The 27890-nt window shown below is 44.6% G+C and overlaps 1 protein-coding gene across 2 annotated transcripts; it reads left to right on the plus strand.

Annotated features, from left to right (window-relative positions):
- Window positions 1-172: 172 nt before the first annotated feature.
- On the plus strand, window positions 173-27714 carry LOC135540251 (membrane metallo-endopeptidase-like 1). Of its 2 annotated transcripts, none has more exons than XM_064966792.1 (24): window positions 173-447; window positions 4264-4551; window positions 5084-5128; window positions 5472-5531; window positions 5695-5856; window positions 6028-6108; window positions 6265-6360; window positions 8852-8970; window positions 9094-9159; window positions 9260-9394; window positions 9678-9767; window positions 11984-12120; window positions 12498-12591; window positions 12899-13027; window positions 13176-13274; window positions 13877-13960; window positions 14096-14199; window positions 14310-14368; window positions 20340-20459; window positions 20598-20731; window positions 20882-20947; window positions 21089-21184; window positions 24631-24707; window positions 24789-27714. In XM_064966792.1, exons 2-24 carry the CDS (start codon window positions 4395-4397, stop codon window positions 24886-24888), a joined length of 2310 nt encoding a protein of 769 aa, XP_064822864.1. In that variant the 5' UTR covers window positions 173-447; window positions 4264-4394; the 3' UTR covers window positions 24889-27714. The 2 variants fall into 2 exon arrangements, with proteins under 2 accessions (XP_064822864.1, XP_064822865.1); XM_064966793.1 differs by having other exon boundaries at window positions 4376-4551.
- Window positions 27715-27890: the final 176 nt, after the last annotated feature.

The following is a 27890-nucleotide window of genomic DNA, read 5'->3' on the forward strand; positions in this document are numbered from 1 at the left end:
CTGTCCGTCTGTCTGTCTGTCTGTCTGTCTGTCTCTCTCTCTCTCTCTCTCTCTCTCTCTCTCTCTCTCTCTCTCTCTCTCTCTCTCTCTCTCTCTCTCTCTGTCCCCCTCCCAACAGTCTTCTTCTCCTCATGATTTCTTATTATCACTCTCACTATCTCACTGGCAGCCTGCTACCATCTCTCCCTATACCCCTTCCCTCCCTCCATCTCTCACTCTTTCACCCCCCCCTCTCTATCTCTATCTCACTCACTCTCTCACTCTGTCTCTCTCTCTCACACACACACTCCCTGAGCTGCGAACTGGACCAGATAGTATCTCTCCAGTATCCAGTTCCACAGCCTCATTTCTCCACACACCAGCTCTGGGTGACAGCTCAGTAGGGGTGTCTGGGAAATACAGCCTGCTGTAAGGGACGTCTCAGGGAGTTCTACTGACCAGATACAGGTAAGGAGCACTGCCTCACAGGCACTCCCTCGCTACACACCTCTGAACACCTTGTACCAGGACAGGTTCATACACAGGTATACCTTCATAGCTGCTATAGCTTCAGCTTTTTATAGGATTTAAACTGGATTCTCATTTGTAAGATTTTTGCTGGTCATTTAATTTAGATTACAAAATATATGTTTCATTTTGCTCCCAGTCAGAACACACTTTTCTGTTCTATTTTGAATGAAAACTGTATCGTGCGTGTCAACTACCATATGGATTATTTCGACCATGACTGCTATGTTTGTGCATCCAACAAATACCTCCAACGCCACCTGAAATGTCATTTTAGCAAACTACTAGACACCAATTCAAAATAGTTGAAATATTCCAATGTTATATTTTCTATGTAATTATACAGTTATAAACAAAGCAATATGTGTAGATGTGAGTATATTAGACTGTTCCTACACTGTTCACACTGTTGACCTGACACACTGGCACAGAGTTGAGAGTTTAGAGAAGTAGCTACGGTACCAATCACCGAACATGTCATCCAAACTAATGAGAAAATATCTTTAGAGAAAGGAACATTTTAATCCATTACATTTTCCACCCGAAGGTTTCCTTTTGACACATACAGATCCACACCATAACACTGCATCATTGCTCTCATTCACTAAGTGAAATGCTGCGCATGGTGCTCAAGTCTCATGGCTCATGGCCTAAATAGAAGGACTCTTTTCTAGATGACTAAATCTAATCTATTCTACAAGACATATGAGGGTAATACCTATATCAACGGAATTGAATGCATACATGAGCACCACCATTAGTGAGAAAACTGATTTAGAAAAAGGTCCTTGATGACAATACAATCAAATCACTATTAGATATCAAATATGCAATATCTAAATATATAAAAAATATCAATTACTTATTATTGTTGTTATTATTACCGAAACCTTGGTAGAGCATGGATGGAGTAGGCATTGTGGTGTTCCTGTGAATTTCCTTTCTTTTTCGGCTTCAGACCAATGCAACAGAGACACGCAGCTCTGAAATAGAGACAGACAGCTTCTGCCAATCTATTAGAGATGGGCAGTGAAGACCTGCAGCTCCTCCAACATACAACAGTATGCCATCCTCCCCTCTATCCTCCCCTCATCTAGCCCTCTATCCTCCCCTCCATCCTCCCCTCCTCTAGCCCTCCACCCCTCCATCCTCCCCTCATTTAGCCCTCCACCCCTCCATCCTCCCCTCATCTAGCCCTCCATCCTCCCCTCCATCCTCCCCTCATCTAGCCCTCCATCCTCCCCTCATCTAGCCCTCCATCCTCCCCTCCATCCTCCCCTCCTCTAGCACTCCACCCCTCCATCCTCCCACTCCATCCTCCTCTCCTCTACCCCTCCATCCTCCATCTCCTACATCCTCCCCCTCCATCCTCCCTCCCCTGGATCCATCCTCCCCTGGATCCATCCTCTCCCTCCATCCTCCCCTCCTCTACCCCTCCATCCTCCTTCCCCTCCATCCTCTTCCTCCATCCTCCCCTCCTCTACCCCTCCATCCTCCCTCCCCTCCATCCTCCCCCACCTCCATCTTGTCCCTCCATCCTCCCGTCCTCTACCCCTCCATCTTCCCTCCCTCCCTTCCATCCTCCCCCATCCATCATCCATCTTCCCTCCCCTCCATCCTCCCCTCCTCTTCATCCTCCCCCTCCATCCTCCCCCTCCTCTCTCCCCCCAGTCATCCATCACAGCAGTGCCAGACATGTGCCCATGAGTATTCATCAAGAGGAGTTACTGGGGCACAGCGACATGAACCTCTTATTTACAGCCCTGCCTCCTGTCACTCCTAATAGAAGTCTAGAGAAAGTGTGCAACAGGGAGAAAGTGTGCAACAGGCTGGTATTGGAGGAGGCTTGTATGGGAGGAGAATGGTATGGGAGGAGGCTTGTAAGGGAGGAGGCTGGTATGGGAGGAGGCTTGTATCAGAGGAGGCTGGTATTCGAGGAGGCGGTATGGGAGGAGAATGGTATTGGAGGAGGCTGGTATGAGAGGAGGCTGGTATTGGAGGAGGCTGGCATTGGAGGATGCTGGTATGGGAGGATTCTGGTATGGGTAGGGGCTGGTATGGGAGGAGGCTGGTATTGGAGGAGGCTGGTATTGGAGGAGTATGGCATTGGAGGAAGCTGGTATTGGAGGAGCTGGTATAGGAGGAGGCTGGTATTGGAGGAGGCTGGTATTGGAGGAGGCTGGTATGGGTGGAGGCTGGTATGGGAGGAGGCTGGTATAGGAGCAGGCTGGTATTGGAGGAGGCTGGTATGGGAGGAGGCTGGTATTGGAGGAGGCTGGTATTGGAGGAGGCTGGTATTGGAGGAGGCTGTTATTGGAGGAGTCTGGTATGGGTGGAGGCTGGTATTGAAGGATACTGGCATAGGAGCAGGCTGGTATAGGAGCAGGCTGGTATTGGAGGAGGCTGGTATGGGAGGAGGCTGGTATGGGAGGAGGCTGGTATTGGAGGAGGCTGGTATTGGAGGAGGCTGGTATAGGAGGAGGCTGATATAGGAGGAGGCTGGAATAGGAGGAGGCTGGTATAGGAGGAGGCTGGTATTGGAGAAGGCTGTTATTGGAGGAGGCTGGTATTGGAGGAGTCTGGTATAGGAGGAGTCTGGTATAGGAGGAGTCTGGTATAGGAGGAGGCTGGTATTGGATGAGTCTGGTATGGGAGGAGTCTGGTATAGGAGGAGGCTGGTATAGGAGGAGATGGTATTGGAGAAGGATGTTATTGGAGGAGTCTGGTATGGGAGGAGTCTGGTATAGGAGGAGTCTGGTAGGAGGAGGCTGGAGGAGGAGGCTGGTATAGGAGGCGGCTGGTATAGGAGGAGGCTGGTATAGGAGGAGGCTGGTATTGGAGGAGGCTGTTATTGGAGGAGGCTGTTATTGGAGGAGTCTGGTATGGGAGGAGTCTGGTATAGAAGGAGGCTGGTATAGGAGGAACAGGTGCCGAAGGATGTTATTGGAGGAGTCTGGTATGGGAGGAGTCTGGTATAGGAGGCGGCTGGTATAGGAGGAGGCTGGTATAGGAGGAGGCTGGTATTGGAGGAGGCTGTTATTGGAGGAGGCTGTTATTGGAGGAGGCTGTTATTGGAGGAGTCTGGTATGGGAGGAGTCTGGTATAGAAGGAGGCTGGTATAGGAGGAACAGGTGCCGATAAGTGAATATATGCAAAGTGATGCCGAAAGGTATTAGTAATTGAGGGTTTGTTCCCCAGAAATGCTCATTTGCAATATTGTGTTCAAATAAAACATTGCGACGATGAGAAAATATTGCTCTGGAAGCATGTCGTAGAGAAGTGTACAGCCAACTGTAGAATTATAAAAGGCCACATTACACCTATTCAGTTAGGTCTATCATTTTTATAAATCTAAATGCACAAATTCATAATTCCATTAAAAATGCTGTAAGAAACCCACTTTATATCTAACATAGGCCTAAAAGGACCACTTGCCAGGCTAAAAATGTCTCAAGTCTAATTTAACAAATCTTACGCTATGTCCCAACCTCGTAATTTTCAGAAAATAGCAAAGTACCCCACCCGAGATCACAATGTGTCATGCAGTGTCAGCTAAGGCTGGTTCAATACCACATCACAGCAGCAGTCAAGGGAACACCATGTATTTGACACGCAAAATAATTTCATTACAATGTTGCGCAGTAATGGAACCGTGGAAGTGTGTGATTGATTAGACTATTAGCATAGAAAGGCAACACTTTCAAATGGAGAAGAGATAAGTCAAAGGTTCAACTATGTTTTTCTCACTCGCTCTAGGTCACTTGAGCGACTGGCGTTGCACTGCATCAGTTTACACAGCCCACTCACACACAGGGACGCACCGCACGCTCTCTGGCTGTTCCTGTCACTCTCCACACTACTTTTCCAGAGAGCCCGGAGAGCTGAGAATGGGCAAATCCGAAAGCCAAATGGACATCATGGAAAAATCTACCAAACCAGGGAAGCGTCGTTGGACTGTTGCAGAGATTGGGCTGTCTGTGCTGTTGTTGCTGGTCAGCTGTGCCCTAGCTGGACTGATAGTCCTCTACACATCGGCTCTGAGAGGTAGGCTCAACCCAGTTACAATAAAAATAGAGTTTGACCTCCACTAATTACACTCACCTCACTGGAAATGACTGAAGAAATACCATGTGTGATGTTTCAGGTGTTTATGTTATGATTTGTATTGTTTGAAAGCACATTCAAGCAGTAGGTTATTAAAATAGGAGAGTGACAGAAAACATTATCAGCATCTTTTGACAACTATTCCACAGTGTTTTGTGAAATCTTTTGAGACATAAATAGGCAAACAATTTTCAGAATACAATTAGGCAACGAGTTCTAGCCTACTGTACTAGCAGTGGAGGCTGCTGAGGGGAGGACGGCTCATAATAATGGCTGGAACTGAGCAAATGGAATGGCAGCAAACACAAGGAAACCATGTGTTTGATGTATTTGATAATATTCCACTTATTCCGCTCCAGCCATTACCAAGAGCCCGTCCTCCCCAATTAAGGTGCCAGCAGCCTCTTTTGTGTACTAAGTACAGTACCTGCTCTGAACAAGTGTTTTTAGTGTCTTTTCATCTCCAATGCAGAGCGGTCCAATAGACCTGGTGTGTCAAGGAGCTCAGTCACTGAGGGTGAGTCTTGACACTTGAGTTGAAATACTGTATGTGTTTATATGTTATAGGTTACGGTACGATGTAAACTGGACAGAGAATGATCCCCTTTTAATTCCCTCTGCTGCCTCATCAGCAGTGTCGGACAAAAGCGAGAGAACAGAGTCATTGCTGACACAGCCATTTCAGAGACCAGACAGACAGACAGACAGACAGACAGACAGACAGACAGACAGACAGACAGACAGACAGTATCAAGCAAGGATTTGCCAGAGAAATCTAAAATCCCTTGATGCTGCTGCTAATAAATTCCTACTCTCTGCCAGGAATGACAATAGTATTTTATTTTTTTTGATGTTTTCAGGGCAGAAGTATCGTTCTGGCCCCAGCAATGTTTGCACAACTCCTGAGTGCGTCACAGCAGGTGAGCAGTTCCGCCTGCGTATGGGGTTGTCCGTCCTCGAAAAATAAAACTCATCACTCAATTTTATATCAACATAACAGATAACTGCATCATAATATTCCCTTTCCTTCTATGTTATTCACATTCTCCCCTATCCGTCCTCCGCTGACTTTACCCTCCACAGCCGCTCGTCTCTTGCAGAACATGGATGCGACGGTGGAGCCGTGTCAGAACTTCTACCAATATGCTTGTGGGGGCTGGCTGGAGCGTCATGTCATTCCAGAGACCAGCTCCCGTCACAGTGTCTTCGACATCCTCAGAGACAGGCTGGAGATTGTGCTCAAAGGTCAGACAGCGACATGTTTCCATAGGAACCTCAGGGTCAGCCATTGTGCGGGAAAAGAGACCTATGCTCAGATACGGTGTTTTCTACAGGATCAAATCTACTTTCTGTGTTAGATCACATCACTAGACAGAATGAGGTACATTTTTGTTTCTGTTGGTCGTCTCCTCACAGGAGTTTTTGAGACTGAGAGTGATCAGGACCGTGATGCCTTCAAGAAGGCCAAAACTCTCTACAGCTCCTGCATGAATGAGAGTGAGTAGGGCTCCTCTCAACCAAACTCCAAACTAACATTATTACACAGACGTTTGGTCTCGGAATCAGCTGTATACTCTGTAACATTCATTAACAGAACTGTATGTAAGATTGACTGACAGTGTGTTGCTAATAGTGTCGTGTTGTCTTCTGTAGCTCTGATTGAGCAGCGCGACTCCCAGCCACTCATGCTTCTCATTGACAGCATAGGAGACTGGCCTGCTGCCTCAGAGGACTGGAACAGCACTACTGGTACTGATACACACACAGTGTTGTATAACTTACCATGTGGGGACACACAATTCAGTCCCATTCAAAATCCTATTTTCTCTGACCCCTAACCCAAAACCTAACCCTAATCGTAACCCTAACCTTCACCTTAACCCTAACCGTAACCCCAAAACCTAACCTTAACCCTAACCCTAAACCTAACCCTAGCTCCTAACCCTGAACCTAAAACTAACCCTAGCTCCTAAACGTAATTCTAACCCTAACACTAATTCTAACCTTAACCCTAAACGCCCTAGAAATAGCATTTGACTTTGTGGCGACTAACAAAAAGTCCCCAGTTGGTCCAATATTTGTTAGTTTACTATTGTTGTGGGGACTTCTGGTCCCACGTCCACCAACTGAAATGATGAGTGATATGATTGTGAGTGACATGTGACATGGTCATCCAGGCGGGCCCCCCTGGCTCGACTGAAGGGCAGTCAGGTGTAGTGATGGGGGGGGGTGTTGAGTGGGCAGCTTCCCAATCAGGACTGTGACTGATTCTTAAAATAGACCGCTTTTCTCTGCCCTAAACCTGACTGCCGCCAGTGTGATTAAATGTAGGTTCTCAAACAGAATTTACAATGTGGAAGTGCATCTGGTGCATCTGCACAGACAGATTTATGACTGCACTGTAAATTGTGTGGCAGTGGCCATCTAAACTTGTCTGTGTGAGAGGTAGTCAGTCTAATCTATGCCAACCAGATGTTGAATGTTAGATTTAATGTACACAACCAGTCAAAAGTTTGGACACACCTACTCATTTAAGTTTTTATTTTTACTTTTCTTGTTTTTTTTACATTGTAGAATAATATTGAAGATATCAAAACTATGAAATAACACATATGGAAACATGTAGTAACCAAAAAAGTGTTAAACAAATCAAAATATATTTTATATTTGAGATTCTTCAAAGTAGCCACCCTTTTGCCTTGATGACAGCTTTGCACACTCTTGGAATTCTCTCATCCAGCTTCATGAGGTAATCACCTGGAATGCATTTCAATTAACAGGTGTGCCTTGTTAAATGTTCATTTGTGGAATGTCTTTCCTTCTTAATGCTTTTCAGCTAATCAGTTGTGTTGCAATAAGGTAGGGGTGGTATACAGAACAGAGCCCTAATATTGACCAAGTCCATATTATGGCAAGAGCAGCTCAAATAAGCAAAGAGAAACAACAGTCCATCATTACTTTAAGACATGAAGGTCAGTCAATGTGGAAAATTTCAAGAACTTTGAAAGTTTATTCAAGTGCAGTCGCAAAATACATCAAGTGCTATGATGAAACTGGCTCTCATGAGGACCGCCGCAGGAATGGAAGACCCAGAGTTACCTTGGCTACAGAGGATACGTTCATTAGAGTTAACTGCACCTCAGATTGCAGCCAAATAAATGCTTCACAGAGTTCAACTAACAGACACATCTCAACATCAACTGTTCAGAGGAGACATAAATCAGGCCTTCATGGTCGAATTACTACTTTAGTAGTGGCAAAGAAACCACTACTGAAGGACACCAATAATAAAAAGAGACTTGCTTGGGCCAAGAAACACGAGCAATAGACATTAGACCGGTGGAAATCTGTCCTTTGGTCTGATGAGTCCAAATGTGAGATTTTTGGTTCCAACTGCCCTGTCTTTGTGAGATGCGGAGTAGGTGAATGGATGATCTCCGCATGTGCGGTTCCCACCGTGAAGCATGGAGGAGGAGGTGTGATGGTGTGGGGATGCTTTTCTGGTGACAGTGTCTGTGTTAGAATTCAAGGTAAACTTACCCAGCATGGCTAGCACAGCAGTCTGCAGCGACACGCCATCCCATCTGGTTTTCAATTAGTCCCACTATAATTTATTTTTCAACAGGACAATGACCCACACATCTCCAGGCAGTGTAAGGGCTATTTGACCAAGAAGGAGAGTGATGGAGTGCTGCATCAGATGACCTGACTGCCACAATCACCTGACCTCAACCCAATTGAGATGGTTTGGGATGAGTTGGACCGCAGAGTGAAGGAAAAGCTGCCAACAAGTGCTCAGCATATGAGGGAACTCCTTCAAGACTGTTGGAAAAGCATTCCAGGTGAAGCTGGTTGAGAGAATACAGAGAGTGTGCAAAGCTGTCATCAAGGCAAAAGGGTGGCTACTTTGAAGGATCTCAAATATAAAATATATTTTGATTTGTTTAACACTTTTTTGGTTACTAAATGCTTCCATATGTGTTATTTCACAGTTCTGATGTCTTCACTATTATTATACAGTGTAGAAAATAGTAAAAAATCAAGTAAAAACCCTTGAATGAGTAGGTGTTTGGATTTGTTTAACACTATTTTGGTTACTACATGATTCCATAGGTGTTATTTCATAGTTTTGATCTATTCACTGTTATTCTATAATGTAGAAATTGAAACTCCCTTGAATGAGTAGCTGTATCCAAACTTTTGACTGGTACTGTATTTATGTTTAATTGTTTTATCCCAGAGGAGGCCTGGAGCCTGGAGGATACTCTAGCCACCCTCATCTCTCGTTACCACAAGAAGGTCCTGCTGGATATGTATGTGTGGACTGATGACCGCGACTCCAGGCGCCACATCATCTACGTAAGGACAGTGTTTGAATACGCAATGTTCCAATAGTTCAGTGCTTGTGTTTTTTTTTTATTAAATCTTCCCCCATTCTGATTGGGTGGTACGAAAACTAACAAGTCTGTTTTTATTTTACAGATTGACCAGCCAGGACTAGGAATGCCATCCAGAGAGTATTACTTCAATGATGGAAACTACAAAAGGGTACTTTCATAAACAGTATTGTGTATTAATGTACTGTTAATGTCAATGCTCTGGAAAAGACAAGGTCATCTTTGTATGTATGTGTCATGTGGCTCTTTAGGTTCGAGAGGCCTACCTGCAGTTCATGGTTTCCATGGTGAGGATTGCCCGGGAAGACAGGAACTTGACCCAGGAAGATGATCGTGTGGTCGAGGAGATGGTGCAAGTGCTGGAGCTGGAAACAGATATTGCAAATGTGAGTGCCAGCCTGTCACAACAAGAACCGGAACTATGACAACAGTTAAAAAGAGACAAGAACACAAATGAGGTGGATTTATCCCCTCTTATTAAATGAATTAGTCTTCAACAAGAAACATCTAATAGAGTCGGATGAAATCAACTATACTGTACTACATGTCATCTGCATGTTAAAAACTTGAATCAATCAACATTATGGCTAATTACAGTGTTTGTCACCTTACATTTCAATGCATCAGACATGACTGTAGGCCTATGCTTTCTGTCTTGTCCTGTCAAAGGCCACATCCCCTGCAGAGGAGCGGCAGGATGTCACTATTCTCTATAAAAAGATGACCCTGACTGAGCTGCAGGAGTCCTTCAATCTCAACGTAAGTGCTTCAACTCTAGTGATTTCAAGTGGATACGACTTGAGACCTAAATCTAATGGTATTGTCTATATAAAGCAGACAATGTTATATACTATATACAGTGCCTTGTGAAAGTATTCGGCCCCCTTGAACTTTGCGACCTTTTGCCACATTTCAGGCTTCAAACATAAAGATATAAAACTGTATTTTTTTGTGAAGAATCAACAACAAGTGTGACACAATCATGAAGTGGAACGACATTTATTGGATATTTCAAACTTTTTTAACAAATCAAAAACGGAAAAATTGGCCGTGCAAAATTATTCAGCCCCCTTAAGTTAATACTTTGTAGCGCCACCTTTTGCTGCGATTACAGCTGTAAGTCGCTTGGGGTATGTCTCTATCAGTTTTGCACATCGAGAGACTGAAATTTTTTCCCATTCCTCCTTGCAAAACAGCTCGAGCTCAGTGAGGTTGGATGGAGAGCATTTGTGAACAGCAGTTTTCAGTTCTTTCCACAGATTCTCGATTGGATTCAGGTCTGGACTTTGACTTGGCCGTTCTAACACCTGGATATGTTTATTTTTGAACCATTACATTGTAGATTTTGCTTTATGTTTTGGATCATTGTCTTGTTGGAAGACAAATCTCCGTCCCGGTCTCAGGTCTTTTGCAGACTCCATCACGTTTTCTTCCAGAATGGTCCTGTATTTGGCTCCACCCATCTTCCCATCAATTTGAACCATCTTCCCTGTCCCTGCTGAAGAAAAGCAGGCCCAAACCATGATGCTGCCACCACCATGTTTGACAGTGGGGATGGTGTGTTCAGGGTGATGAGCTGTGTTGCTTTTACGCCAAACATAACGTTTTGCATTGTTGCCAAAAAGTTCAATTTTGGTTTCATCTGACCAGAGCACCTTCTTCCACATGTTTGGTGTGTCTCCCAGGTGGCTTGTGGCAAACTTTAAACGACACTTTTTATGGATATCTTTAAGAAATGGCTTTCTTCTTGCCACTCTTCCATAAAGGCCAGATTTGTGCAATATACAACTGATTGTTGTCCTATGGACAGAGTCTCCCACCTCAGCTGTAGATCTCTGCAGTTCATCCAGAGTGATCATGGGCCTCTTGGCTGCATCTCTGATCAGTCTTCTCCTTGTATGAGCTGAAAGTTTAGAGGGACGGCCAGGTCTTGGTAGATTTGCAGTGGTCTGATACTCCTTTCATTTCAATATTATCGCTTGCACAGTGCTCCTTGCAATGTTTAAAGCTTGGGAAATCTTTTTGTATCCAAATCCGGCTTTAAACTTCTTCACAACAGTATCTCTGAACAGCCTGGTGTGTTCCTTGTTCTTCATGATGCTCTCTGCGCTTTTAACGGACCTCTGAGACTATCACAGGGCAGGTGCATTTATACGGAGACTTGATTACACACAGGTGGATTGTATTTATCATCATTAGTCATTTAGGTCAACATTGGATCATTCAGAGATCCTCACTGAACTTCTGGAGAGAGTTTGCTGCACTGAAAGTAAAGGGGCTGAATAATTTTGCACACCCAATATTTCAGTTTTTGATTTGTTAAAAAAGTTTGCAATATCCAATAAATGTCGTTCCACTTCATGATTGTGTCCCACTTGTTGTTGATTCTTCACAAAAAAATACAATTTTATATCTTTATGTTTGAAGCCTGAAATGTGGCAAAAGGTCGCAAAGTTCAAGGGGGCCGAATACTTTCGCAAGGCACTGTATATATACTGTAGCGAATTCGGGGGGTAGCCACGACTGGGACTCGAGCCCGGGTCCAGCGACTGTCAAGCCAACGCCTTGACCGTTACGCTAAGAGGTCCAAACCCCTTGATGATCTTGTTGGTTTACGTTTGAGTCATTTAGCAGATGCTCTTATCCAGAGTGCATACATTAAGGTTGTTACATTACCCCCTTCTGTTCCCACGCTTCTCTATACCAAGTCCCTCACATGTACACGCCTTTCCAATGGCCTCACAGGCACCATCCCATTTCTGACACCAATGTAGTAAGTTTCGGGGTTGCCTCGACCGGGACTCAAACCTGGGTCCAGCGACTGTCAACCCAACACCTTAGCCATTACGCAAGAGGTCAGAGCTTCTTGACGAGGTCGCTAGTTGTTAGGTTAAGATTGCTACAAAATGCACTTGTACATTGCAGAGCAAGCCTCAGACTAATATTACTAACAAAAACAATGCTATTTCTTCCAGGGTTTTAACTGGACAAGGTTTGTGCGTGGTGTGTTGTCCAGCGTGGCTGTGAAGGTACAGCTGGAAGAGGAGGTGGTGGTCTATAGCTCCCCTTACCTGGATAAGATGAACAAAGTGCTCTCCAAACACACTGTCAGGTCAGAGCTGATGATGTGTAGTTAAAATTTGCCTCTATCAATATTTTATCTACTGTGATTTATCATGTGAGTCATGCAGACGGTACACTCTTAGAACAAAAAGGTGTTATCTAGAACCTAAAACAAAATGGTTATTCGGCTTCAGGCAGAACTCTGTTGGGTTCCATGTAAAACCCTTTCCCTAGAGGGTTCTAAAAAGAAACCAAAAGGGTTCTACCTGGAACCAAAAATGGTTATCTTATGGGGACAGCCGAAGAACCCTTTTGGAAACCTTTTTAGATTTGTGGTTGCATCATCTAGTGCTGTGTGTCACGTACAGTATATCCATTTGTTGAGTGATTGAGGGACATTATTGGGTGAAATGTCTCCTCCTCCAGAACCATGCAGAACTACCTCACCTGGCAGGTTGTCATGGAGAGAGTCAGCAGCCTTAGTCGCCGCTTCAAAGATGCCAGGGCACACTATAGAAAGGTGAGACAGAGATATGAGCACATCTAGGAGCACCCTTAGGGCTCCATTCAATCCATATCGTGGAAATTCAGCATTACATTGTGATTGAAATTCAAAGGCAATGTTCCCACGATAGCGAAGAATGCATTCACGGTAAATGCTGCATGCATATGTCGGCTCAATTGGAAATTACCTTAAAATGTAAGGTATTGCGCAATCTGTAATACTTCAACGATACAGATTTAATGAGCCCTTAGAAACAGACACATTGAAAAGCTCATTCATGTATAAATGTGTGGCAACTTTGACGGTCTGTCTGTGTGGTCAGGCCCTGTATGGGACGACAGTAGAGGAGGCGCGGTGGAGAGACTGTGTGCGGTACGTCCAGGGCAGCATGGAGAATGCAGTGGGGGCTCTGTATGTGCGAGAGACCTTTGCTGGCGAGAGTAAACGCATGGTGAGTCACTCCTGTAGACAGGATGCAGACAAAACAGGAAAATCTGCTCCGGCTTCTATAATCAATGTCACTACAGCAGTTTAGTCTGCACTTTGTGTGTGTGTTTGCTTTCCCTGTAAATTAATATATTATCTCTTTGTGTGGGCAGGTTAGTGACCTCATCAGTAAGATCCAGGAAGCGTACGTGGAGACGCTAGAGGAGTTGAGCTGGATGGATGACCAGTCTAAGGAAAAAGCAAGAGAGAAGGTACAAACATGCAATGTACAGCTAGCTGCAAAATAATAGAAACAAATTCATAAAGTGTCTTAATAGGCTGTTGGGCCACCACCAGCTTCAAAGCACCTTGGCATCAATTCTACAAGTGTCTGGAACTCTATTGGAGGGATGCGACACCATTCTTCCATGAGACATTCCATAATTTGGTGTTTTGTTGATGGTGGTGGAAAACACTCTCAGGCAAAGCTCCAGAATCTCCAGTGTTCAATTGGGTTGAGATCTGGTGACTGAGACGGCCATGTCATATGGTTTACATTGTTTTCATGCTCATCAAACCATTGTGTCCACTTGTGCCTTGTGGATGGGGACATTATCATCCTATAGGGGCATGGCCATGATAGCCAAAATAATGGCCTGCACAGCATTTTTATACATGACCCTAAGCATTATGTTAATTGCTTAATTAACTCTGAAACCACACCTGTGTGGAAGCACCTGCTTTCAATATACTTTGTATCCCTCATTTACTCAAGTGTTTCCATTATTTTGGCAGTTACCTGTACATCATCAGTGTTTTGAATATGTAGAAGAAAGAACTTACCAGCTGACTGTTCTATTGCTCTATGTTACAGGCCATGGCCATTAAGGAGCATATTGGCTATCCTGACCACATTCTGGAAGAGAGCAATCTGAAGCTTGATCAGGAGTATGCCCATGTATGTCTGTGAGACCTGCCCACACATTAGCCCCTTTGGGCCTCAAAGGATTATGATAAATACTCCTTTTCAGAGTGAAATAGATGTACAAATTGTAGTCTATATTTTTTCTGATGATCTGGTCTCTGTCTGCAGTTGAACTTTAGCGAGGAGAACTACTTTGAGAACATCCTTGAGAACCTGCAGGCTGAAGCACACAAGAGTTTGAAGAAGCTGAGAGAGCCGGTCAACCCAGACATGTAAGATACATCCATTTAGCCTCACATAGACACACGTGAACATAAACACATGTACACATTCCACATTCCCTCTTAAATGTTGAGATCTATATTCTAGTGTTTTTTTCTAGGTGGATAATTGGTGCTGCTGTGGTCAATGCTTTCTACTCACCAAACAGAAACCAGATAGGTAAGATGACAACAGCCAACACACTGGCTGCATCTTTCGTCGTCCATCTGAAGTCTATCGCCGACCAATCCTGACTTGAGGATATCCCTTACTAACAGTAATTGTGACTACAGTATTTGTTTCTATACTAGCAAATGATTTATTTCTTACAAGTTCTTGAATGATTGAAAAAGAGTCAACTCCTGATTTAAGAAATGATGTGAATGCATGCAGCTGGCAGCTAACTGGAGCAGATAAAAGGGATGTATTTTGAATAGGGACTCGTTTGCATTTGGTTGTAATAATATTGCGTTACATACAGAACATTAAACATTACATTGAACATTTCTTCACCTGAACCATATATTAATGTGAGTGTAGCGAAATGCTTGTGCTTCTAGTTCCGACATTGCAGTAATAACCAACAAGTAATCTAGCTAACAATTCCAAAACTACTACCTTATAGACACAAGTGTAAGGGGATAAGAATATGTACATAAAGATATATGAATGAGTGATGGTACAGAGCAGCATAGGCAAGATACAGTAGATGGTATCGAGTACAGTATATACATATGAGATGAGTATGTAAACAAAGTGGCATAGTTAAAGTGGCTAGTGATACATGTATTACATGTATTATATAAAGATGCAGAAGTACAGTGAAATGCCTTTCTTGAAAGCTTCAAACCCAATAATACAGTAATCAATATCAATATACCACTAAAAATAACATAAGGTTGTCAAAAACACACAATAAATGAAACATTTAAAATATGAAGAAAAAAAGTAAGAAGTCAGTTCCAATACCATAGACATGTATAGGGGTAAGGTGACGAGGCATCAGGATACGAGATTCAGAGAAGCAGCAGTGTAAATGGTCACTGTATGTGAGTGCGTGTGTGTAGAGTTTATATGTGTGCATTGGAATGTCAGTTTGAGTGAGTGTGTAGAGTCCTGTGAGCGCGCATAGACACAGTGCAAAAATAGTCTCAAAGCTATTCTGTTAGCTATTTAACAGTCTTATGAGCCAATATGTATGAGTCTTTTCTGTAGTTATGTGAGCCTTCTCTGTAGGTATGAGCCCTCTTTGTAGGTATGACCCCTCTCTATAGATATGAGCCCTCTCTCTAGGCATGAGCCCTCTCTCTAGGTATGGGCCCTCTCTCTCGGTATGAGCCCTCTCTGTAGGTATGAGCCCTCTCTGTAGGTATGAGCCCTCTTTGTAGGTATAGGCCTTCTCTGTAGGTATGAGCCTCTCTGTAGGTATGAGCCTTCTCTGTAGGTATGAGCCTTCTCTGTAGGTATGAGCCCTCTCTGTAGGTATGAGCCTTCTCTGTAGGTATGGGCCCTCTCTCTCGGTATGAGCCCTCTCTGTAGGTATGAGCCCTCTCTGTAGGTATGAGCCCTCTTTGTAGGTATAGGCCTTCTCTGTAGGTATGAGCCTTCTCTGTAGATATGAGCCTTCTCTGTAGGTATGAGCCCTCTCTGTAGGTATGAGCCTTCTCTGTAGGTATGAGCCCTCTTTGTAGGTATGCGCCCTCTCTGTAGGTATGAGCCCTCTCTGTAGGTATGAGCCTTCTCTGTAGGTATGATCCCTCTCTGTAGGTATGAACCCTCTCTGTAGGTATGATCCATTACATTACATTTACATTTAAGTCATTTAGCAGACGCTCTTATCCAGAGCGACTTACAAATTGGTGAATTCACCTTCTGACATCCAGTGGAACAGCCACTTTACAATAGTGCATCTAAATCATTTAAGGGGGGTGAGAAGGATTACTTTATCCTATCCTAGGTATTCCTTGAAGAGGTGGGGTTTCAGGTGTCTCCGGAAGGTGGTGATTGACTCCGCTGTCCTGGCGTCGTGAGGGAGTTTGTTCCATCATTGGGGGCCAGAGCAGCGAACAGTTTTGACTGGGCTGAGCGGGAACTGTACTTCCTCAGTGGTAGGGAGGCGAGCAGGCCAGAGGTGGATGAACGCAGTGCCCTTGTTTGGGTGTAGGGCCTGATCAGAGCCTGGAGGTACTGCGGTGCCGTTCCCCTCACAGCTCCGTAGGCAAGCACCATGGTCTTGTAGCGGATGCGAGCTTCAACTGGAAGCCAGTGGAGAGAGCGGAGGAGCGGGGTGACGTGAGAGAACTTGGGAAGGTTGAACACCAGACGGGCTGCGGCGTTCTGGATGAGTTGTAGGGGTTTAATGGCACAGGCAGGGAGCCCAGCCAACAGCGAGTTGCAGTAATCCAGACGGGAGATGACAAGTGCCTGGATTAGGACTTGCGCCGCTTCCTGTGTGAGGCAGGGTCGTACTCTGCGGATGTTGTAGAGCATGAACCTATAGGAACGGGCCACCACCTTGATGTTAGTTGAGAACGACAGGGTGTTGTCCAGGATCACGCCAAGGTTCTTAGCGCTCTGGGAGGAGGACACAATGGAGTTGTCAACCGTGATGGCGAGATCATGGAACGGGCAGTCCTTCCCCGGGAGGAAGAGCAGCTCCGTCTTGCTGAGGTTCAGCTTGAGGTGGTGATCCGTCATCCACACTGATATGTCTGCCAGACATGCAGAGATGCGATTCGCCACCTGGTCATCAGAAGGGGGAAAGGAGAAGATTAATTGTGTGTCGTCTGCATAGCAATGATAGGAGAGACCATGTGAGGTTATGACAGAGCCAAGTGACTTGGTGTATAGCGAGAATAGGAGAGGGCCTAGAACAGAGCCCTGGGGGACACCAGTGGTGAGAGCGCGTGGCGAGGAGACAGATTCTCGATCCCTCTCTGTAGGTATGAACCCTCTCTGTAGGTATGAGCCTTCTCTGTAGGTATGAGCCTTCTCTGTAGGTATGAGCCCTCTTTGTAGGTATGAACCCTCTCTGTAGGTATGAACCCTCTCTGTAGGTATGATCCATCTCTGTAGGTATGAACCCTCTCTGTAGGTATGAACCCTCTCTGTAGGTATGAGCCTTCTCTGTAGGTATGATCCCTCTCTGTAGGTATGAACCCTCTCTGTAGGTATGAACCCTCTCTGTAGGTATGAACCCTCTCTGTAGGTATGATCCCTCTCTGTAGGTATGAACCCTCTCTATAGGTATGAACCCTCTCTGTAGGTATGAGCCTTCTCTGTAGGTATGATCCCTCTCTGTAGGTATGAACCCTCTCTGTAGGTATGAGCCCTCTCTGTAGGTATGAGCCCTCTCTGTAGGTATGAGCCCTCTTTGTAGGTATGAGCCTTCTCTGTAGGTATGAGACTTTTCTGTAGATATGAGCCTTCTCTGTAGGTATGAGCCCTCTCTGTAGGTATGAGCCTTCTCTGTAGGTATGAGCCCTCTTTGTAGGTATGCGCCCTCTTTGTAGGTATGAGCCCTCTCTGTAGGTATGAGCCTTCTCTATAGGTATGATCCCTCTCTGTAGGTATGAACCCTCTCTGTAGGTATGAGCCTTCTCTGTAGGTATGAGCCTTCTCTGTAGGTATGAGCCCTCTTTGTAGGTATGAGCCCTCTCTGTAGGTATGAGCCTTCTCTGTAGGTATGAGCCCTCTCTCTAGGTATGAGCCTTCTCTGTAGGTATGAGCCCTCTCTGTAGGTATGAGCCTTCTCTGTAGGTATGAGCTTTCTCTTTATGTATGAGCCTTCTCTGTAGGTATGAGCCTTCTCTGTAGGTATGAGCCTTCTCTGTAGATATGAGCCCCCTCTGTAGGTATGAGCCTTCTCTGTAGGTATGAGCCCTCTCTGTAGGTATGAACCCTCTCTGTAGGTATGAGCCCTCTTTGTAGGTATGAGCCTTCTCTGTAGGTATGAGCCCCATCTCTAGGTATGAGCCTTCTCTGTAGGTATGAGCCCTCTCTGTAGGTATGAGCCTTCTCTGTAGGTATGAGCCTTCTCTTTAGGTATGAGCCTTCTCTGTAGGTATGAGCCTTCTCTGTAGGTATGAGCCCTCTCTGTAGGTATGAGCCTTCTCTGTAGGTATGAGCCCCCTCTGTAGGTATGAACCCTCTCTGTAGGTATGAGCCCTCTTTGTAGGTATGAGCCCTCTCTGTAGGTATGAGCCTTCTCTGTAGGTATGAGCCTTCTCTGTAGGTTTGAGCCTTCTCTGTAGGTATGAGAATTCTCTGTAGGTATGAGCCTTCTTTGTAGGTATGAGCCCTGTTTTGTAGGTATGAGCCCTCTCTGTAGATATGAGCCCTCTCTGTATGTGAGCCCTCTCTGTATGTGAGCCCTCTCTGTATGTGAGCCCTCTCTGTATGTGAGCCCTCTCTGTATGTGAGCCCTCTCTGTATGTGAGCCCTCTCTGTTTGAGCCCTCTCTGTATGTGAGCCCTCTCTGTATGTGAGCCCTCTCTGTATGTGAACCCTCTCTGTATTTGAACCCTCTCTGTATGTGAGCCCGCTCTGTATGTGAGCCCTCTCTATATGTGAGCCCTCTCTGTATGTGAGCCCGCTCTGTATGTGAGCCCTCTCTGTATGTGAGCCCTCTCTGTTTGTGAGCCCGTTTTGTATGTGAGCCCTCTCTGTATGAGCCCTCTCTGTATGTGAGCCCACTCTGGATGTGAGCCCTCTCTGTTTGAGCCCTCTCTGTATGTGAGCCCTCTCTGTATGTGAGCCCTCTCTGTATGTGAGCCCTCTCTGTATGTGAGCCCACTCTGTATGTGAGCCCTCTCTGTATGTCAACCCTCTCTGTATGTGAGCCCGCTCTGTATGTGAGCCCTCTCTGTATGTGAGCCCTCTCTGTATGTGAGCCCTCTCTGTATGTGAGCCCACTCTGTATGTGAGCCCTCTCTGTATGTGAGCCCTCTCTGTATGTGAGCCCGCTCTGTATGTGAGCCCTCTCTGTATGTGAGCCCGCTCTGTATGTGAGCCCTCTCTGTATGTGAGCCCTCTCTATATGTGAGCCCTCTCTGTATGTGAACCCGCTCTGTATGTGAGCCCTCTCTGTATGTGAGCCCTCTCTGTATGTGAGCCCTCTCTGTATGTGAGCCCTCTCTGTATGTGTGCCCGCTCTGTATGTGAGCCCTCTCTGTATGTGAGCCCTCTCTGTATGTGAGCCCGCTCTGTATGTGAGCCCTCTCTGTATGTGAGCCCCCTCTCTGTATGTGAGCCCTCTCTGTATGTGAGCCCTCCTGTATGTGAGCCCTCTCTGTATGTGAGCCCTCTCTGTATGTGAGCCCTCTCTGTATGTGAGCCCTCTCTGTATGTGAGCCCTCTCTGTATGTGAGCCCTCTCTGTATGTGAGCCCTCTCTGTATGTGAGCCCTCTCTGTATGTGAGCCCCCTGTCTGTTTCTGAGCCCTCTCTGTATGTGAGCCCTCTCTGTATGTGAGCCCTCTCTGTATGTGAGCCCTCTCTGTATGTGAGCCCTCTCTGTATGTGAGCCCTCTCTGTATGTGAGCCCTCTCTGTATGTGAGCCCTCTCTGTATGTGAGCCCTCTCTGTATGTGAGCCCTCTCTGTATGTGAGCCCCTCTGTATCTCTGTATGTGAGCCCTCTCTGTATGTGAGCCCTCTCTGTATGTGAGCCCTCTCTGTATGTGAGCCCTCTCTGTATGTGAGCCCTCTCTGTATGTGAGCCCTCTCTGTATGTGAGCCCTCTCTGTATGTGAGCCCTCTCTGTATGTGAGCCCTCTCTGTATGTGAGCCCTCTCTGTATGTGAGCCCGCTCTGCCGCGTGCACCGGTGTTTTGTCTCACTGCCACTTTAACCTCATTGAGAATAATGACTGGCGGTAATGCTTTCTGCTGTTGATAGAATGGATGTAGTTTCAGGCTCCAGTGCACACAGGCTTTGTGGCTAAAAGAGATGGGGTTTGGGCGCAAGCCACAATGAATTCCACTCAGACAATGCCGCAAACACATGGACTGGTAATGTGCAGTGATGATTAATCAGATATGAAGCTGAAATTCTGTTTAATTGGCTTGCTCCTAAGGTTGCAAAATGATAGACTCTCTTTGTTCATTTGGCCTGATTTGTTCTCTGTCCATTTCTCTCTGTTCTTTATCCTAGTATTCCCTGCAGGTATCCTGCAGCCTCCTTTCTTCAGTAAGCAGCAGCTCCAGGCCCTGAACTTTGGAGGAATAGGCATGGTCATTGGACATGAGATCACCCATGGGTTTGATGACAATGGTGAGGCTGTCCTCATATCATTGTCCATGTTTGTGTCCAATGTGTTGCCCAGTCATGATTAGTATAGAGTATTAATTAATAGGAAAATTTAAATGAGACTGCATCACAATTGATTCCACGTTTTATCTTTAAAAACAGGCCGTAATTTTGATAAGGATGGTAACATGCTTAACTGGTGGAGTAATTATTCTGCTGAGCACTTCAAGGACCAATCACAATGCATGGTGCAACAATATGGCAACTTCAACTGGAAACTCGCAGGCGGACAAAATGTGAGTTTCCCATTGTAGCAGAAGGATAGGAAAATCAAACATTTATTTGTGTGTGCTGACTAATACTTCATTTTAGCTTCACTAGAAAAGATTATTGACGATGAATTATTTTTTGTGAGTGTGTTAATGACTGTCTCTGCGTGACCCCAGGTCAGTGGAATTAGCACTTTGGGGGAGAACATCGCTGACAACGGAGGAGTTCGGCAAGCCTATAAGGTGTGACACCCTCACAAAACCCATTCAACCCCCACAACACAATGAAAACACAATGAACCACTCTCTAAAACAAATGGATTTCTGATTAAATAGTATCTAATTATATTTGACATTTGAATGTTTTTGTGTGTTTGTGGTCAGGCCTACATGAAGTGGATGGAGAGAGAAGGTGAAGAGCATCGTTTACCTGGTCTGGACATGGACCACAAACAACTTTTCTTTCTTAACTTTGCCCAAGTGAGTAAACACCACTTTAAAGTGATACTTTGGGATTTTGGCAATGATTCCCTTTATCTACTTTCCCTTGTGTATACCATTTTTATGTATCTGTGTCCAGTAAGAAGGAAGTTAGAGGTATGCTTACTAGTGTTAGCACAATGACTGGAGGTCTATGGGTATCTACTAGCATAGAAATGGTAACCACTTGTTCCTCTGGCTCTGGGGAAGTAGATAAAGGGCCTCTTTGACAAAATCTCAAAGCATCCCTTTAATAAATTGAGTTGTCTGGAGTAGACCACTGTTTCTCAACCTTTATTGCATCAGGGACCTAAAACCGACACGTCATGTAAGTCGGACAACTGCTCGTCGTGGACAACTGCTCGTCGAACATCTCATTCAAAACTCATGGGCATTAATATGGAGTAGATTCCCCATTTGCAGCAATAACAGCCTCCACTCTTCTGGGAAGGCTTTCCACTAGATGTTGGAACATTGCTGCGCGACTTTTGTCCATTCAACCACAAGAGCATTAGGGAGGTCGGGCACTGATGTTGGGCGATTAGGCCTGACTCGCAGTCAGCGATCCACAAAGTTGGATGCACAGAATCGTCTAGAATGTAATTGTATGCTGTAGCGTTAAGATTTCCCTTCACTGGAACTAAAGGGCCTAGCCCAAACCATGAAAAACAGCCCCAGATCATTATTCCTCCTCCACCAAACTTTACATTTAGCAATATGCTTTGGGGCAGGTAGCGTTCTCCTGGCATCCGCCAAACCCAGATTTGTCTGTCGGACTGCCAGATGATGAAGCGTGATTCAACACTCGAGAGACCATATTTCTCCTGCTCCAGAGTCCAATGGCAGTGAGCTTTACACCACTCCAGCCAACGCTGACATTGGCATAGTGATCTTAGGCTTTTGTGCTGCTCAGCCATGGAAATCCATTTCATGAAGCTCCCGACGAACAGATCTTGTGCTGACGTTATTTCAAGAGGCAGTTTGGAACTAGTGAGTGTTGCAACCGAGGACATCAGTCCTGTTCTGTGATCTTGTGTGGCCTATCACTTCGCGACTGAGCCGTTGTTGCTCCTAGATGTTTCCACTTCACAATAACAGCACTTACAGTTGACCGGGGCAGCTCGAGCAGAGCAGAAATTTGACAAACTGACTTGTTGGAAAGGTGGCATCCTATGACGGTGCCACGTTGAAAGTCACTGAGCTCTTCAGTAAGGCCATTCAAGTCAAATTAAATCTAATTTATTTCTATAGCTCTTCGTACATCAGCTGATATCTCTAAGTGCTGTACAGAAACCCAGCCTAAAACCCCAAACAGCAAGCAATGCAGGTGTAGAAGCACGGTGGCTAGGAAAAACTCCCTAGAAAGGCCAAAACCTAGGAAGAAACCTAGAGAGGAACCAGGCTATGAGGGGGGTCCAGTCCTCTTCTGGCTGTGCCAGGTGGAGATTATAACAGAACATGGCCAAGATGTTCAAATGTTCATAAATGACCAGCATGGTCAATTAATAATAATCACAGGCAGAACAGTTGAAACTGGAGCAGCAGCACGGCCAGGTGGACTGGGGACAGCAAGGAGTCATCATTCCAGGTAGTCCTGGGCTCAGGTCCTCCGAGAGAGAGAAAGAAAGAGAGAATTAGAGAGAGCATACTTAAATTCACACAGGACACCGGATAAGACAGGAGAAGTACTCCAGATATAACAAACTGACCCTAGCCCCCGACACATAAACTACTGCAGCATAAATACTTGAGGCTGAGACAGGAGGGGTCAGGAGACACTGTAGTCCCATCTGATGATACCCCCAGATAGGGCCGAACAGGAAGGATATAACCCCACCCACTTTGCCAAAGCACAGCCCCCACACCACTAGAGGGATATCTTGAACCACCAACTTACCATCCTGAGACGAGGCCGAGTATAGCCCACAAAGATCTCCGCCACGGCACAACCCGAGGGGGGTGGCACCAACCCAGACAGGAAGATCACATCAGTGACTCAACCCACTCAAGTGACACACCCCTCCTAGGGACAGCATGAAAGAGCACCAGTAATCCAGTGACGCATTCCTTGAAATAGGGTTAGAAGCAGAGAATCCCAGTGGAAAGAGGGGAACCGGGCCAGGCAGAGACAGCAAGGGCGGTTCGTTGCTCCAGAGCCTTTCCGTTCACCTTCACACTCCTGGGCCAGACTACACTCAATCATATGACCCACTGAAGAGATGAGTCTTCAGTAAAGACTTAAAGGTTGAGACCGAGTTTGCGTCTCTTACATGGGTAGGAAGACCATTCCATAAAAATGGAGCTCTATAGGAGAAAGCCCTGCCTCCAGCTGTTTGTTTAGAAATTCTGGGGACAATTAGGAGGTCTGCGTCTTGTGACCGTAGCGTACGTGTAGGTATGTACGGCAGGACCAAATCAGAGAGATAGGTAGGAGCAAGCCCATGTAATGCTTTGTAGGTTAGCAGTAAAACCTTGAAATCAGCCCTTGCCTTGACAGGAAGCCAGTGTAGGGAGACTAGAACTGGAGTAATATGATCACATTTTTTTGGTTCTAGTCAGGATTCTAGCAGCCGTATTTAGCACTAACTGAAGTTTATTTAGTGCTTTATCCGGGTAGCCGGAAAGTAGAGCATTGCAGTAGTCTAACCTAGAAGTAACAAAAACATGGATTAATTTTTCTTTTGGACAGAAAGTTTCTGATTTTTGCAATGTTACATAGATGGAAAAAAGCTGGACTATTCTACTGCCAATGTTTTCCTATGGACATTTCATGTCTGTGTGCTCAATTTTATACAACTGTCAGCAACAGGTGTGTCTGAAATAGCCACGTCCCCTAATTTGAAGGGGTGTCCACATAGTTTTGTGTGTATATATAGTGTATATTACCACCCTTCCTCCACTGCTGTTCACGGACCATTGAGAAACACTGGTCTAGAGACCACTGACGGCAAAAGCCCCAAAACTGTATATTTTCCTAAATACTTGGGTTTCAAGTAATAAACAGTTGGACCAAGGGGTTTAAAACTACTCCAGATCATTATATCAAGCTACCTACCTAGGGGTCCAGAATATTTTGCCAAAATAAAGACCACTGCGGTACTGTTCCAGGGAAAACAAGGCCAGAACAAAGCCAGACTAGTGTTTGACAGTCTTCATCCAAAACCAGGTCAAAGCTAAAGTCAAGCATAATCCCTGCTGGGATTATTCAGTTGGGCTGTCGAACAGCGCCTTGGGAAAAAGACTTGGTACCCCTTAAGGTGTTCTCTCTGTCATGTCATGTTCTTCGCCATTTTATGGTTTACATTCAGTCCCAAAATATCTTCACTTGTAAAATACGAACAGGTGTAGTTGAGAAAATAAATGTGTTATGGGCACAGTAATACTGTATCTGCTGTTATTGTGTCAAAATTGAATTCATGAATTAGTGATACATCTTCCTCCTCCAGGTATGGTGTGGTGCCTATCGGCCTGAATATGCCAGCCAGTCCATCAAAACGGACTCCCACAGTCCCCTGGAATACAGGTAACGACCAACTGTAGCGTTTGGCTATTCCAACCTATTTTCTGTCATTAATCTGTTAACACTCTTTATCTTCTCTCACAGGGTGCTCGGCTCCCTACAGAATTTTGGAGCATTCTCAGAGGCATTCCAGTGCAAACCGGGTACTCCCATGAACCCTGAGATAAAATGTCGGGTGTGGTAGCCAGTTCCTGCCTTCTTCTACACTTGTTAATTATTTCTTGACTGGGGAAACTGAACAAAAGAACATGCTTAACTACCACAGAGGCATCCTGCCTTAGAGTATGTCTGATAGATTTACATGGCAGAAGATAATAGATATTTACACAAGTATTTTAACAGTGTGTAAATGCAGAATACAGTTTATATATGGACTGGATAACTGACCAAACTACACCCTAGTATCACCACTTGAAGCAGATTAAAACTATGATTAGACAGGAAAAACACTTGCAAGGAGTATGTGCTTATATGGCTACTCAGCTTGAAGATGTTGTCTGTGGGTGAACAGTTTTACTTGTGGTTTTGTTGTATACACTCTCAGGAAAAAAGATTCTGGGTAGAACCAAAAAAGGTTTCTATAATTGCTTAATTTATGGCACCCCTAAAGGTTCTATATAGAGCCTTTAGGGGTTGTTCTTCACTGAACCAAAATTGGATCCATATAGGGTTCTAAATTTTAGTTCAGTGAATAAGAATAAGGGTGCCGTATATGAAGCAAGCAGAAAATCCTTATTGGTTCTATCCAGAACCTTTTTCTCTAAGAGTGTACTTCAATCTGAAGCTCCACTGTGGGTGGTCAGTTGATACATGAATAGTCGGGGAAATATAGGAAATTCCTAAGATTTTGTAGAATAGGTTTCAGCCGAGCTGGCTTTAAATGCTTTAACTGACTTTTTGAAGAATTTCCTAAACAACTCTTTCTGCTTTTTGTCAAGTCATTCGGGTGGCAAATCCCCAGCGCTTTGAAGCCCACATATTTAGTGGCTAAAATCTATGTGCGGCGAGTATCTTTAGGCACCGTGCTGCCTTGTACAATCCTGCCTGATATGAAACATTTGTTTTTCAAGACATTTTTCCACGAAGCAAGAGGTAAAGTGAATAATAACACACTGGTTGAATCAACGTTTTTTCCACAATGAAATTCCGTGCAACCAACATGGAATAGACGTTGAATTGACGTCTGTGCCCAGTGGGAAGTCTCTCATTACAGTGTGACTACGAAATGAATAAAGGCTCTGTGAGAAAATGTAGAGCAGCAGTGAACTAGAGCTGGCTTGGCTACGTCACTCTTTGAAATATTTTGAAATATTTACCTGAAGACAGACTGTTAAACATTTGCAGCTTTAATCTTATATGAACATTTAGAAAATCTAAAAAGGATGGCTTAAATTTTTTGCTAAAACATACACTACCGTTCAAAAGTTTGGAGTCTCTTAGAAATGTCCTCGTTTTTGAGAAAATCACAATTTCTCTCCATTAAAAAAACAATAAATTGATCAGAAATACAGTGTAGGCATTGTTAATGTTGTAAATGACTATTGTAACTGGAAACAGCTGATTTAAAAAATATATACTTTCTTCTGAAACTCGTCAGTCTATTCTTGTTCTGAGAAATGAAGGCTATTCCATTTGAGAAATTGCCAAGAAACTGAAGATCTCGTACAACGCTGTGTTCTACTCCCATCACAGAACAGCGCAAACTGTCTTTAACTAGAATAGAAGGAAGAGTGGGAGGCCCCAGTGCACAACTGAGCAAGAGGACAAGTACATTAGAGTGTCTAGTTTGAGAAACAGACGCCTCACAAGTCCTCAACTGGCAGCTTAATGAAATAGTACCCGCAAAACAAAAGTCTCAACGTCGACAGTGAAGAGGAGAGTCCGGGATGCTGGCCTTCTAGGCAGAGTTCTTCTGTCCAGTGTCTGTGTTCTTTTGCCCTTCTTAATGTTTTATTGGCAAGTCTGAGATAAGGCTTTTTCTTTGGAACTCTGCCTAGAAGGCCAGCATCTGAGTCGCCTCTTCACTGTTGACTTTGAGACTGGTGTTTTGCGGGTACTATTTAATGAAGCTGCCAGTTGAGGACTTGTGAGGCATCTGTTTCTCAAACTAAACACTCTAATGTACTTGTCCTCTTGCTCAGTTGTGCACCGGGGCCTCGCAGTCCTTGGGGATTCGATCTTGCAACCTTTCAGTTACTGGCCCAACGCTCTAAACACTAGGCTACCTGCCGCCCCAATGCTGTGTAGTACACAGCGTTGTACGAGCTCTTCAGTTTCTTGGCAATTTCTCGCATGGAATAGCCTTCATTTCTCAGGGCAAAAATAGACTGACCAGTTTCAGAAGAAAGTTATTTGTTTGTGGCCATTTTGAGCCTGCAATCGAACCGACAAATGCTGATGCTCCAGATACTCAACTAGTCTAAAGGACGCCAGTTTTATTGCTTCTTTAATCAGAATAAGAGTTTTCAGCTGTGCTAACATAATCGCAAAATGGTTTTCTAATGATCAATTATCCTTTTAAAATGATCAACTTGGATTAGCTAACACAACGTGCCTTTGGAACACAGGAATGATGGTTGATAATGGGCCTCTGAACGTCGATGTAGATATTCCATAATAAATCTGCCGTTTCCAGCTACAATAGTCATTTACAACATTAACAATGTCTACACTGTATTTATGATCAATTTTATGTTATTTTAATGGACAAAAAAAATAATTTTCTTTCAAAAACAAGGACATTTCCAATTGACCCCAAACTTTTGAATGGTAGTGTTTATAAATGTGAAATCTACAAATATGTAATTGCTTGGAAAGTAGCTTAAAAGACTTGCTAGGCTAACACTGTTTTCTTTGAGAGTTATAGTGATGATCTGCCACGGATTGATCAGTATCTTATTTATGATAGATACTCAATACACGGTCACAACTGTAAGTTGAAACTAAGTGATTTTAATTACTGTATGTCTTGTGTTATATTTCAGAGATAAACATTTGATCAACCAGTGTTCCTTATCTCAGAGCATTGGGCCTTATGAGGATATGGTCAGAAAGGAACATTTAGAGAGGTACATTTCAAAAAGGTGCACAGAGAAGTCTAAGTGTATACAATGCTTTAGGTTTTTTGCATAGAAAAAAGAACTGAAAACTGACCCCACATCCCGTAATAGAGTCATGGGTTTGGAC

Source organism: Oncorhynchus masou, chromosome 5 (assembly GCF_036934945.1).
Source record: "Oncorhynchus masou masou isolate Uvic2021 chromosome 5, UVic_Omas_1.1, whole genome shotgun sequence".
In the NCBI taxonomy this organism is placed as follows: Eukaryota; Metazoa; Chordata; class Actinopteri; order Salmoniformes; family Salmonidae; genus Oncorhynchus; species Oncorhynchus masou.

Coding starts and splice junctions, on each gene's coding strand:
- LOC135540251 (XM_064966792.1), top strand. CDS start 4,395: ATGGGCAAATCCGAAAGCCAAATGGACATCATGGAAAAATCTACCAAA. Junction 9,160..9,259: donor ATGATGGAAACTACAAAAGG/GTACTTTCATAA, acceptor GTGGCTCTTTAG/GTTCGAGAGGCCTACCTGCA. Junction 20,732..20,881: donor AACTCGCAGGCGGACAAAAT/GTGAGTTTCCCA, acceptor GCGTGACCCCAG/GTCAGTGGAATTAGCACTTT.